At 40.2% G+C, this 13,578-nt stretch overlaps 1 protein-coding gene across 1 annotated transcript in view; it reads right to left on the bottom strand.

Annotated features, from left to right (window-relative positions):
* The window catches only part of OSBPL1A (oxysterol binding protein like 1A), a 158,787-nt gene extending 145,622 nt beyond the window's left edge, over nt 1-13,165 (bottom strand). Inside the window, exon 1 of the mRNA XM_028737144.2 lies at nt 13,063-13,165. Within this exon, the coding sequence (XP_028592977.1) occupies nt 13,063-13,126 (64 nt within the window). The 5' untranslated portion in view covers nt 13,127-13,165. The remainder of the gene's footprint in view (nt 1-13,062) is intronic.
* Nucleotides 13,166-13,578: the final 413 nt, after the last annotated feature.

Here is a 13,578-nt window from a genome sequence, read left to right as displayed (position 1 = left end):
ACACTGGAGTCAGGTCTGGAGCTGTTGTCCTGCAAGCGGAAGCAATCTTGTGCAGCACACACATGATCTTGTACGAAGAATAGCTTGATGCGCACAGCAACACATCATGCACAACATTGTGACAACCAAGCAGATGAAGACAAAGATTGCTTTGATTCCATCCTTGAGGAAAATAATGACGACGATTACTTTTACAATTAGTTAAAATGTTTGAGGAAAATATTGAACTTCAGCTCTTGTGGATTTGATTTTCATTTCACATGGAATATGTTGTGTTTGTGTTTTGCCCTTTTTGCTTACATTTTGTATTTTGGGCTATTTTGCATACAACTAAGGTATTTTTCAATAAAAATTACTCATTACTGAGTCAGGATGGCTAATAATTTTACTATAGTTATCATGAATAGGTAGGTAGATTCTCCAAGGTGGGACTGGTGACCAACCCAGTTTCAGGCCTCTGTAACTGGAAGGAACTATGCTGACAGATCTTTTTTTTTGGGGGGGGGGGCGGAGAGGGAGTATTGTTTTACCTCACAAATGTTACTTTGATAAGAGAGATGATCAGTTACTAATCAGTGTCAGATTAATGCAGCAACAGGATACAATGGGTTTTAGAAGGAAAACATGCAAAAGGGAAAGAGAACATAGATAAAATGATCTGCTCATCCGTCGCTGCTACAGGGTCAGTTTGCACAGTGTAGCAGCTAGGTGCCCTCTGAAGCAATGTAAAGCAGCCTTGATGTGACTGCATAACATCATGTGTCCACTGGTCCTAATGATTTCTTGAAAAGCCATGCTAATGTTGGTGATGAATGAATGCAAACAAACTGGTGAAGGATAGAACATAGACTCCATTAGAAGTCTCTCCAGTATAAATTCAATTGAATGGGAACCTAGTAAGGAAACAGCGGTTCTCTTGCAGAGTCCGCATTATTTTAACAGAGCTTGTGCAGGAAACTGTGTCCAGAGATTGTTCAGACTTGCCCTTTAATAAACAAACAGATCACTTGCTGTATGTTTGTAGAGTAATAGTGACATCCTGTGGCCAGTTTTGATTAGTCCAAGAAATGGACATTCAACAAAAATTAAAAATTAAATAAATGAATCTTGCTGTTGTCAACACCAACAGGTAAATGAGGAAAATGTGATGGACTAAACAAGGCAAAAATAAATAAATAAAAGAAAGATGCAATTACACTCAGTTGAATTTGAAAAAAATAAATCAAAATAATAATATGAAAGAAAAAATTGGCTGCAAACTTAACTGCCTTATGCAGAATGGTCCATTTGCCAGATTCACTTAAAACATTGTGACAGTGATAAAATAGGTAAATCAGCTTCAAAGCTTCTGTGATAAACAATTGGTTCCAAATTATAAAATCACACTGTTGTTGTAGATCAGGGGTCAGCAAACTTTTTCAGCAGGGGGCCGGTTGACTGTCCCTCAGACCTTGGGGGGGGGGGGGCGGACTATATTTTTTTTAGGGGGAGGGATGAATGAATTCCTATGCTCCACAAATAACCCAGAGATGCATTTTAAATAAAAGCACACATTCTACTCATGCAAAAACACCAGGCAGGCCCCACAAATAACCCAGAGATGCATTTTAAATAAAAGGGCACATTCTACTCATGTAAAACACACTGATTCCCGGACCATCCGCGGGCCGGATTTAGAAGGCGATTGGGCCGGATCTGGCCCCCGGGCCTTAGTTTGCCTACCCATGTTGTAGATCAAATATCCCACTGCTGCAAGGCAGACCCAACCATACAAATATTGACTGACATGGTCCACATCACGATCTGATACAATCATTGAGCAGCTGCACCCCTAAAATTTATGTATGTAGAATACTTACACTCTGCTTAATAGACAGTAAAACTAAAAACCACATTCATGGCTGACATCTGGAAGAGATATAACATTGTGGTCCTATGGTGCCAGAATTATTAAGGAAGCGTCTCTAGGCCGCATCCTTGCTTGGTGAGGTGCTTCAGCTTTTTCCTGCTAGACAACAATTCCCATTGATGTCCTCTGAGGCAAAATATTTGAATATTAAATAGCCCAAGATGCCTCAAATAAGTGATGCAAGCCCCGGGCTGTAAACTGTCAAGACAAGACACAAAAGGCAAGTGAGTATGTGTCTGCGATGATGGTGATGAATTTCCTACAAATACTATAAGTCTCATAAGGCCTAAGGAGGATAGGCAACACAGGGTTGTATCCAACTAATCAGAGTGGCCACAGTGAAATTAATGGACCCAAGTAATGTCCATTATTGTCAATGGGTCTATGCTGAGTACGACTATCCCTGGATATAGCCCATAGCCTCTGCTGTCCAGTGTGTTCTTGATGTGCTGTGCTCTAAGCCAAAAACAACATTTGGAACATAATCAAAATTGGAGAAATGTATTCAGGATTCTCAAGAAACATTTTGTATTCAAGTTTGATGAAATCTGGACCTCTCCACCTCCTTGCCTCTCACCTTTTCCTCAGGTAAGCAGCAGTAATGTTGCCAGGATACTGTTGCTGAGGCTCTGCCCCACTGGGCAAGCCTCTTTTGTATGTAATAAGGAAAATGAGGGGCTAACACCGATCTTCCAAACTGAATACATATGAAGCTGCTTGTTCCTGAATTATCTTGCCCCCCATGGACTATTTTGATTAACAATGGTGCATTCAATCGTTATATTGTTAATCTTATCTACTTTTATTGTATTGTTATGATTTATTATGTCATATAACTTGCCCGGGTAACAATGAAGGGTGGGACCTAAATATTTTAAATAAACAGAGAAACACTTAGTAACTAGGGATTGGTAAATCTTTTAGCTTTGGTTTGTTTCAGTTTCTCTAATTTCCAGTTGACCCCACTTCTTCCTATGTTTGCAATTAAACAAAAAGTCTGATTAAAATTTGTATGCATTTTTGAGAATATTTCTCTCAGTATAAGCATTTTCCCATGTAATCTCCCCCAAGGAGCCTTTTTTTGTATATAATTTTCACTAATACACATATTTTTGTACTCATTCTTTGGCAAAAAATTCATAGGAGTGTGGATTTCAAAGGAGAGTTGTATTTCGGTTTTCATTTTGGTTCGGGAAATGTGAATTTTTTTAAGGTTCTCATTAAGACACAAACTGAACTAATTTCTCACCCATCCCCATTAGCAACAACCTGAGTCTTTCTTGTGAGGCCTTCTTACCAAACCCTGAGAACCAGTCACAGCAACAAAACAGCTTGTTAAACATCAGCTGAGACAGAAGGTTTGTCTCATTGGAATGCTACTTATTCTATGCTTGAACGGTTCTTGGAACAGCAGGGACCTGAGCATGCCTATGTATACGAAAGACAGGTCTGGTAGATTTTAAATTGGCATTCATTGAGTGGCATCCATTTTGGCTACCTTTCTCATTTCTCCCCTGGGAAGCCATTGTTTATGGCAAGTGGGAATTTTATATTGACATATTTCTAATACCTATCCCTCTCGCTTAATGCACAGTTTGAAGTAAATAGGTACAGTTTTGCAGGAAAATTAATAAGAATGCTTCTGGAAAAAAGTATGCGCCTTGTCTGTTTAGCAGAAAAGATTGCCACTGTTTTAGAGGGTAAAGTGAAACCCTGGGATGCATACTTCATTCAGTGGAAAGTCATTCCCTGTAAACAAATTCATAGCGCTCTGGTCTACTTGTTCAACATTTTGCTCCTCTTCCAGAGCAGCCTATTGATTGATATACCTCAGGGAAGAAATTGCTCCAACTCACTCCAAACAGGCTCCTAAAGAAAATATCAGTTTTAGAAAAGGAGAAGGGGGGTGGGGCGGAAAGAGCAGTGGCGGCAAGAATTGCTAATCTTTCATTTCACTGAACATCTGGATAGCGCAAGGCTGTTTTAACCCCCTGAGTGAAAGGAGAATTTAGCACCAAAGGGTAACCATGCAAAGGCTGTGCTGTTAATCTGACGACAACAGAGAAATCTGTGTTACACATTCATTGGGCCATATGGATATCAGTTTGCACCTGCAGAGAGTACTGAAGGGAATTTTATCTACTGGGGGCTAACAATGAAATTTAATTTAGAGCCTTGCCTCTTTAGTATGTGATAGGGACTCTAGTTAAATACAGTGAAACATACTATTTTGATTTTTAAATTGTGTGTGTGTGTTTGTGCATCATTTTATTTTCTGCTTTGGGATGTATTGACATAACTATGTTAATGTGATGTGTCAAAAGGACAGATGAAGTGCATAAAAATGGTGTTATGGCAAAATATTTTTAAAATTCAAGGCTGATGGATTTTCACACCCACATTCCAAATTGCAAATGAGAGAGAATGGTGTCATAAGTGGATTGCATCTTCTCCTGTGAAGAATCAGGCCCCAAAATGTTCAAATGATACTTTAAATGGGTTTTGCAAACCTGAAAATTAACACAACCTTTTTGTAGGAGAACAGTATTTGTCAATTCTGTTAGCCAGTCAATTAATATGAAAAGAGGCAAGGTTTTCTGGACATCAGGCGCAAAGCCCACTGACTGCTACTGCAGCGCCAACTCACGAGCAAATGTAATGGGAAGAGATGGCTCCTCACCATAAGAAAATGGCACTCTCGCTATTGGTGGTGGCCATTTTGCTCCACCCCCTTACCTGAAGGAGACTCCAATAGGAATTTCCTAGGGCAAAGGGCGTCTGAGGAAGGAGAGCAACCACGGGGGAGCAGACTTGACCCATTTAGAGTCTTTCCAACCACTCTTTCTGCTCTGTGGTATCCTTCCTCTATGAAATCTTGTGAACAAGGTTCACAAGTTTAGAACCAAGCAATAGGACTAATTTGTGGGGGCAATAAAAGCTTAAAATAAAACCCAGAAGACAGTTTATTGTAGGGAATATCGGCAAAGATAGAAAACCATTTGTAAGAATAAAAGAAGAGAAAATGGCATTGGGAGTCCAAACAGAGCAAAGTGCAGAATTGAGAATCAAAATAAGAATCCTCCGGGCTGCATGGCCTAGACCCAGCTCAGCAAGAGGCAGAAATCAATGTCTTGAAAACGGAAGAGGCTGTCTCCAGAGAGAATTCCCAAAACCCAGAGAAGGCCTTTCTTAGAAGTCAAAGCAGGTCACAAGGCTACAGGAGAATGATTCACCTCCTAGACAAGTTGAGGTAAATCAGAGTCTGAAATATATGTAAGGCAGGAACCTATGCTGGTCACACTTCTCACCGTGACAAAGATGATGATGCTTTAGAGCAGGGATGGGGAATCTATTACACTTCATATATTGTTGGACTCCAGCTCCTATCAGCCCCAGCCAGCATGACCAATGGCCAGGCATGATGAGAACTGTGGTTCAGCAGGACCTAGAGGTTCCCTATCCCTGATTCCTTAGAGAACATTGAATAAAAGGAGACACTTTATGCGTTTTTAACAAGGGCATTGCTAGGTAAAAACCCACTATCTGTGAGCCCAGGCCCATGGCACAAATGTGCACCTGTTAATTTACATGTTTAGGTGCCTCTGAGTAAATTAAGATGCTATCTGACTGGAGTCTGCCCAGCATTGCCCCTTGATCCAGCTGGTCTAGAACAGAGTCTGGTTTATTTTTTACAGTTTAGCAAAAGGGAAAGAAAGGAGCAGGTGATCCAGGGTCTGCCACAAAAGATCCAGGGCTCAGCTCTGCCCCGCCCCCGCCAGGACCAAAATTCATAATTTTGACCAGACTATTTGTTTACATTTGAGAAAGCTAGAGAAATGTAGGTGTTTACTGATTCATAATAGAGGGGATCAAAAGCAGCTGTTGAATCAGCGACCAGAACTTCTTTCGGGTCAGAGAGACTGGGGAGTACAGTTCAATGCCACCATGTGGGTTAAAAAAGCAGCTGTTGAAAAAGCCAGAAACAAACAACCAGATACACAAATAGAACCCCAAAATTGTTGAGCTTTACTGACAAAAACTGCTTAGGGTCAACTTTTCTGTTTAGGTGAACTGGAGGAGAAAAGTTGCCCCTAAGCAGTTTTAGTAAGACATTTTCCTGATATCCAGAGGAAGAAGGAAGAACAGATGAACTGATGACTGTCAGTGAAATATTTTTCTAGTTTTTAGACTAGGAATGTCAGTAAAATCATATGACAACTGTACAGTGCTTGCAATATAATTTTAAGCATTAATAATAGCACAGCCACTTCCCCTTTTATCACAACCACCAATTAGGGCTCTTTCATTTCTACAATTTTTAATATTTTTGTGCTTATGGGGGGGAAATATAGTGATTGTTTTAATCTTGAAGCAAGCTAGACATGTAAACTACAGCATATATATATATATATATATGCTTTCGTAGATTTTCACGGGTATAGGTATGCAGGTTTTGGTGTCCTCGGGTGTCTTCCCGTGTACACTTCCCAACTTTTACACGGGAAGACACCCGAGGACACCAAAACCTGCATATATATATATATGCATATATATATATATATATGTGCATATATAAAGGCACACTAGCCTGGGAACTTCCTCTCTGCCCAGAACATTGGAGGCTACACACCACACCCCTCAACAGTATTTATAGGAACTCAAACACTGAGATCCTGCTCTGTTCCAGTAACAAGAAGCCGAAAGCACCAGCCTGAAGATGACGAGTGAGACCTCGTCGAAACGTCGCCTAGACACCCCAACTTTTACACGGGAAGACACCCGAGGACACCAAAACCTGCATTCCTGTACCCGTGAAAATCTACGAAAGCATATATATATATATATATATATATATATATATATATATATATATATATATATGGTGTATGGAATGCTCAGTGGACTTAATCAAACTCTAGGTTTGTCCATAACAAGTTCAATAGTTGCTATTTGCTGTTAGATCCTCAGCTTCATTAAATCTAAAAGTTTCAGCTTTTGTTCGCAGTTAGTGTACTCAAATCTATAAAGGCTGCCATAGCTATCTCCTAAGAGACATAAAACGGAGGTCCTGACCACTTGTGGTCATTAAGGATCCCATGGCATATTTTGAGCAGAATATATGTTATATTCCAGTCTCCAGATTCCATTTCTTCCTTCCTAAAACAACAGCCTTTCTCAAACACTAGATGCAGTTGTCCTGTACTTACTATTATTCTAGCTGAGAATCAAATCAGAGAACCCTTTTATGAGATAAAATTAGAGAATGTCCACTGGTCCTACTTTACAGAAGGACAGTTGCTCTATTTATCGGCCCAAGATCAGTTTACAGATAAAGAATCTAAGATGAGACAGCAGCAGGAGCTTGAAATTGTCCATTACCCAGATAGCAGACAAGTCACCTGGTCACAGTCTTCCTCCAGTGATGAGAGCTGCTGTATTACTCTTTGAAATTTATCAGCATTTTAGTATGAATTTCTCCTGATAATATACCCTTTGTATGTAATTTCCTATACATATAAATTAGCACATACAAAATTCATACAGGTTGGTTGTCCTCTTTTTAGGTGATCCATTTCCTGGTTTGGGGAGATGCCTACAAAATTGGTGATGATTTTGAAAAATATATCACCTAAAAGTATATCAGTCAACTGCTTGTACCTCCTAAGGGAGACCCACGTCATGGCGGAGCTGTGCTTCTGGACTCTTTATTCCATTTCAGACACAGTGATCATTATTAAACTGTGCTGTGCAGATAAGTGCTAGAAAAATTGCCAGGTTATTTTCTTCACATAAAATTAACCAATTTGCCTCTGTGTGTGTATGTGGGATGGTAAAGAGCTGCTAAGCAATCCCATTCAAGTGATTAACCTTTTAGTTCATAAAAGCCACCATTTCACATGTATAAATAATATAATAAAGGGAATGTTCACACCAGCGTAATGTAGCTTACAGTATCCTCGGCTCCTCTCCTTAATTGGTAAATAATTCCTCAAACTCTGAAATAAATTGTGCTCCCACCCACATTTCCTCATCCAATTATCATGAAATAGGGAAGCACACTTTGCCACCCTTTGCAAAAGAGGAGATTAGCAAATTGTTTCAACAGCGTTTTTCCGCTGCTCAGGGCTGCGTGAGGCTGGCACCTTTAGGGTAGGAGGTTGCCAGAGAATCCTTGTAGGGATGGGCGAGTCTGTCAATTTCAGTTTCTCCTGGCTTCTCGTTTTCCTATTCCCATGAAAATAGACAAGCAGATCTGCAATCCTCCACATTTCAAGAACACCTGCCTAATTCTGACTTGATTTTATGAAGTGCTCTCGGTCCAAAAAAGAACAACTTTTCACACTTTTGTCAAAGAAGGCATTTTATGCCCTAGAGAAAGTGAGGTAATGTTGCGTTTTCCTTGGGGTGCTATTTCTATCCACTAGACTTGGTGACGTGTGATACATTGCTACTGCGAAAATAGTGATTGTTCTTTTCCTCTTCTCATGGAAGTCCATAGAAGGCCCAATTTGGAAACCTGCATTTGCACACACAGAGATCTGTATTATGTCTCCCAACCATTCACCTCGTAGGACAGGACGAAGAGGAATAGAAAGCCTATATAGTCGGGTCGGATAAACAGGAATATATCATGAGAAGACACACCAAGGCTCGGTATGTCGGCAACGGGACTGGATGGGGGGGGGGGACTTTCCTTTCTTTTTTCTATGTGATTAAGCAAGAATCCCCCCCCCCCACAAGTCAGAAATGCCGCTTAAATGACCTAAGCTGGATGATTTATGACTGTGTGGAGATAATTTCTAACCAAAAGCATGTTTTAAGGAGATCGTGGAAAGTACAAGAGCTTTGGGGTGACGCAGTAAAAAACAGCGTCGCCATTTTGGCAAGTTCTGTTGATAGATTTATGTCTGGGAGGAGGAATGGATCTGTTTTCATATCGCGGGCGAGCCTCCTCAGAGGACTAAAGAAGGCGACAAATTTGTGAAGATTAATGATGGAAAGAGTGCTTTTATTTATGGAAGTGATGATATATGGAAACCATCTTGATATGGTGATTGGACGAATGGAAAAATTCACACAGGATTACAACTGGTGTTTACCTGCTTAAGGAGATTATCAGAAGAGATCACAAAGAAAAAAGAAAAATATATGAATAAGATGAGATGTGGGAACAGCAAGATAGGACTGGATAGAATTATGAACATTATTTGGACAGATTTGTGGACATTAATGCAGCAGCAAGAAGATGATTGGAATCTCCTTCGGAACTTGAAATATGGGTACCCCCAACAAAAATTTAAAATTCGGCTTTGTAATTCGGAATTTATGTGATGTGATTTAATTTGATTGGTCGGTTAATAAATTTTTTTTTTTAAAAAGAAAGCCTATATAGTCCTACCTTGATTCTTGAACGCCCTGGAATTCGTATGTTTCAGCTCCTGAACAATCGAAAACCGGAAGTGAGTGTTCTGGTTTTCAAACGTTCTTTTGGAAACCGAATGTCCCACAGGGTTTCTGCGGCTATGCAAACATAACTCTCTATACAGTTTTTAAAAGGAAAAAAATCACTTGTTTGGTGCTGTAAATGCCATTTCAATAATGAAACCATGTGGAAATTTGCTTCTTCACACATATTTCCCATACCAGAACCAGGAAAAATTCTTTAAGTAAAATACATCTAACACTTTTAACACTGCCGGCCTGATCAATATATTATCCAGTTGTTGTTTCTGTTGTTGTTATCATATTATATTTGGTGGTAACTCCCACCTACCCCGAGAGAGATTATTTTACTTTCTTCTTTACCAGTGTTTGAATAGGTTTTGATGGGTTCAGTATTTTAAATTGTTAAAAAGTGTTCCCCTCACTGTATTAAAATGTTTTGTCCGATTTCTTATGCTGGCCTGTAGAGTAGTTCAGACTGCTGATTTATTTATATTGAAAAAAATTATAAACCACTTAATTTAAAAGCAACACCTCTAAAGTAGTGTATGCAAAACAATTTAAAACAATTATTAATAATATACAGTGTATTTTGCATACACTTAATGTCTGTAAACCTTAGCCTATGTAAACATAACTCTCTATACAGTATGTGGTTTTTTAAAAGAAAAAAATACAGTAACAATTCAGCTGTTTGTGGATAGCAAACATGTAGTTTCTACTCTGCATGAAGGGGCAGGAGAGATCCTTATAATAGCTAGTTTGTTTAGATTTCTCACACTTTTTTGGTCAACATAAAAAGTCAGTAAAAATTAGCAAGTATACATAACCAAGTATACATAACCAAATTATGTATCAGTATAGGCTTGTTGGAGAGGAGGAAAAGCTTTTTAGGTGGGGTCTAAAACATTACAGCTTAACGTAAAAGGCAGAAAATTCCACAGCATAGGTGCTGCCAGACTGAAAGCTTGACTCCTAAGAGATATGGAACAAACGTTACATGGCACAAGCGAAAGTGCAATTTCCATGATTGAAGCAGTTGCATAGGCACATACGCTCCAATTTTGTTTTAGTTTTGCAATTGTGAAGATATGCTTTTAGTTGTATTTTATGGGTAATCTCCAATATTAATTGTACTCAGACTATTGAAATCAGTGAACATGACCATTAATTTCAGGGGGTGCAGTCTGAGTATGCCTAACAATGACTTGGGAGGGATAGGCCTGAAAGGCAGAGAAATCCTAGGAGCTAATAGAAAAATAAAAAAGTAGGTGAGACTCCACTGCCTAGGCACGTATGTTTTAAGTTTCTAGTTTAAAACAAAATGAAATACCTGCCTGATAATGTTGTCACTCAGAAACAATAATACTGCTTGAGTATTCAATCTAATTGTCAACAGAGATAAAAAGATTCGGTAAGGGCTACTAGGTTAAAATACACAATTAATTTCAAGCTTTCCTCCACAAAGCTGAAGGCTAATGGCACCCTCCTCTCACCTCCAAATGAAATCTGAGATAAACAGATCTAGGGACGTAATAAAAGGATCAAATGTTATGAGGCCTGTGATAAAATGGCGAGACTTGGCAGCGCTGCCTGCTAGCATTTCCCAGAGGATTTTGTTCAACTATTTTATAGCTTTTTCTCCAGGTCAAACTCATTGCATTAAAATACTGTAAATATTTACAGTGCATCATATGAATTTCATGAAGCAATGTGCTCGAGCCTGGATACTTTCATGTAGCTATTGTGCAACATAAGCCAACATTTCGCTGAAGTGTAATATTGTTTTTAAAAGCATCAGTGGTCTTTTAACCTAAGTGCAAACATCTAAAATTAGGGGTCAGCAAAAATACTACTCAGATAGAACCAGTGTAAAATGTCCATATACACCATCCAGTTCAAAACCTTCTTATCTGAGGGTTTCGTAAACAGATAACCAGCTTCGAGCCTTAACTTGGTAGAAGTGCTATGTGCCACATCCTTATACTCTAAATTCAGAGGAACCTCTAGGCCTGAGGCTGAATGTGGCAAGTCTTGATATGATCCTCAGCACTCTCCCAAGACCACACACCCTCCACAACCACACCCTGCTCCTATGCCACACCTCTCACCAGCTCCTTGAGTGTTTTCACCAGACTGCAGAGTAGAAAGGGACGTGTAAGCATGTGCAGAAACCAGCCTACTGCACAAAAGTAACATCTACGCTAATTACAGAACAGGATTTAGGTCTGACGAGGCCCTAAACTGCTGAAGGTAATGGGGCTGTTTATATGTCCAGCTGTCCTTTGTCAACAACAAATTGTTGCTGTTTTTTGTGTTGAATATATGCTATGTGGTCATTTATGGACCTAATAGGTATCTATGCAGAATGTAGGCACCCTATATATATAGAAATGAGCAAACCAGTGATATTTTAGGAAGCAGGCTATCAGGCCCATTACTTACATCATAAGAGCCTACACAACACCAAACACTGTTACTGTGTGTAGGTGTTATTTTATTTGTTTTTTACCTTATATTTTGGAAAGGTACATCCAGATTTTCCCCCCTTTAATTTTTTTTGGGGCCCCCAAGAGATTGGAGACCTAAACTATAGCTTGTTTAGCTTATACGTAAATCTGGCACTGGCTAATTCTTCCACCACTCTTGCCTCTGGCCCCACCCAGCACTGGCCTGTGTCTCACAGAAATTTTCCCAAACAGGACTGAGGCCTTCATTGCATTGTGTGTGAAAGACAGATTTTCTGCCTTTATGCTGGTAGAATAGCTGCTGTACACTGTGCATGCTCAGCCCAGGAGGCGAGGTAAAAACACACAACCAGAAAATGTTTTTATGTTGTATCAAAATGGCATAGGCACTCCTATGTTCTCTGGAAATTCTGCTAAGAGGCTAAGGGGACTGTGCCGACGCTGGCACCCCACTCCCGGCATGCATGGAGGGAGCTTGTCTGTCATCTTCCCATGCCCCACTAAGCAAGAGACACAGACCACCAGGCAATGTGCACAGCCAAGGGAACTCTGTGGTGCTGTCTGCTAGAGCAGGCAGGAAGAACCATGTTCAGGGGTTGCTTTGTTCAAATCCACACAGGAGACAAAACAGTTTACAGTGGTACCTCGGGTTAAGTACTTAATTCGTTCCGGAGGTCTGTTAACCTGAAACTGTTCTTAACCTGAAGCACCACTTTAGCTAATGGGGCCTCCTGCTGCTGACGATTTCTGTTCTCATCCTGAAGCAAAGTTCTTAACCTGAGGTAATATTTCTGGGTTAGCAGAGTCTGTACCCTGAAGCGTCTGTAACCTGAAGTGTATGTAACCTGAGGTACCACTGTACTTCCCTTCTCAGGGAAGGAAGGCATAAAGCCAGGCAACGGCAGCAACAAGCAAGGGAACTCTCTGAGGTACAATCTGTAAAGTGGGCACAAATATAACAAGGAAGTCCTCAGAGAGATCCCCCCATTGTTCATTGTGAAGGGAATAATTTGGTAGAGTTGCACAGACAAATTCACACATTGGTCAAAAATCCAAAGAGAAAATTCCTCACAAATCCTCACTTCCTGATATTGGTTGCGGCCTAGGTGAAGTGGGAGCCTTGATCCTCTGCCCACACCTGCCACCTCTGCTGCATACCCTCCTTCATTCCTCCAATGAAAATAGGGACACCCTATTCAATAATAATAATAACAATAATAATAATAATAATGTTACTTATACCTTGGCCATCTGACTGGGTTGCATCCTCCTGAAGCGTGATGCATGTAACGTCATACATGTGCATTGGCGGCTCCCAATGCTGGCTGCAACTCGGCACCTCTGAGATCTGCCAACAACTGTTTCCTGTTCAGCCTATTCACTGGCATATATTTGCCACCAGAACAGTGCCACTGGCAGAGTGTTTCACCAACATATTTTTGTGTGGGGTGGTGGGGTATTCCACCAGCTTAGCAGAGGTTCTGCCAAATCCTAAAGCCCGTTCGAGGGATCTCAAGTGTAGGAATATGCCCTAAGTTTCTAGTCCTTTCGATGTAAGAAGTCATTCCAATAAAAATGCATATCTAGGATAACCACTTTTTAAGACAGGATGGGCCAAACCATAGCTTTGTTAGCTGGGCATTTAATGCCCACCCCCCGCTGCTCTACAGAGTGTAAGCAAAACCAGAGTAGTGTGTTAAGGACAAGTTATTGAAGTACTTAGCCAGTTGAACAAGTTTAATTATCCCCCTACCCTCA

Source organism: Podarcis muralis, chromosome 8, assembly GCF_964188315.1.
Source record: "Podarcis muralis chromosome 8, rPodMur119.hap1.1, whole genome shotgun sequence".
NCBI classification, from domain to species: Eukaryota; Metazoa; Chordata; class Lepidosauria; order Squamata; family Lacertidae; genus Podarcis; species Podarcis muralis.
This window is presented reverse-complemented; position numbering and strand designations above follow the sequence as displayed.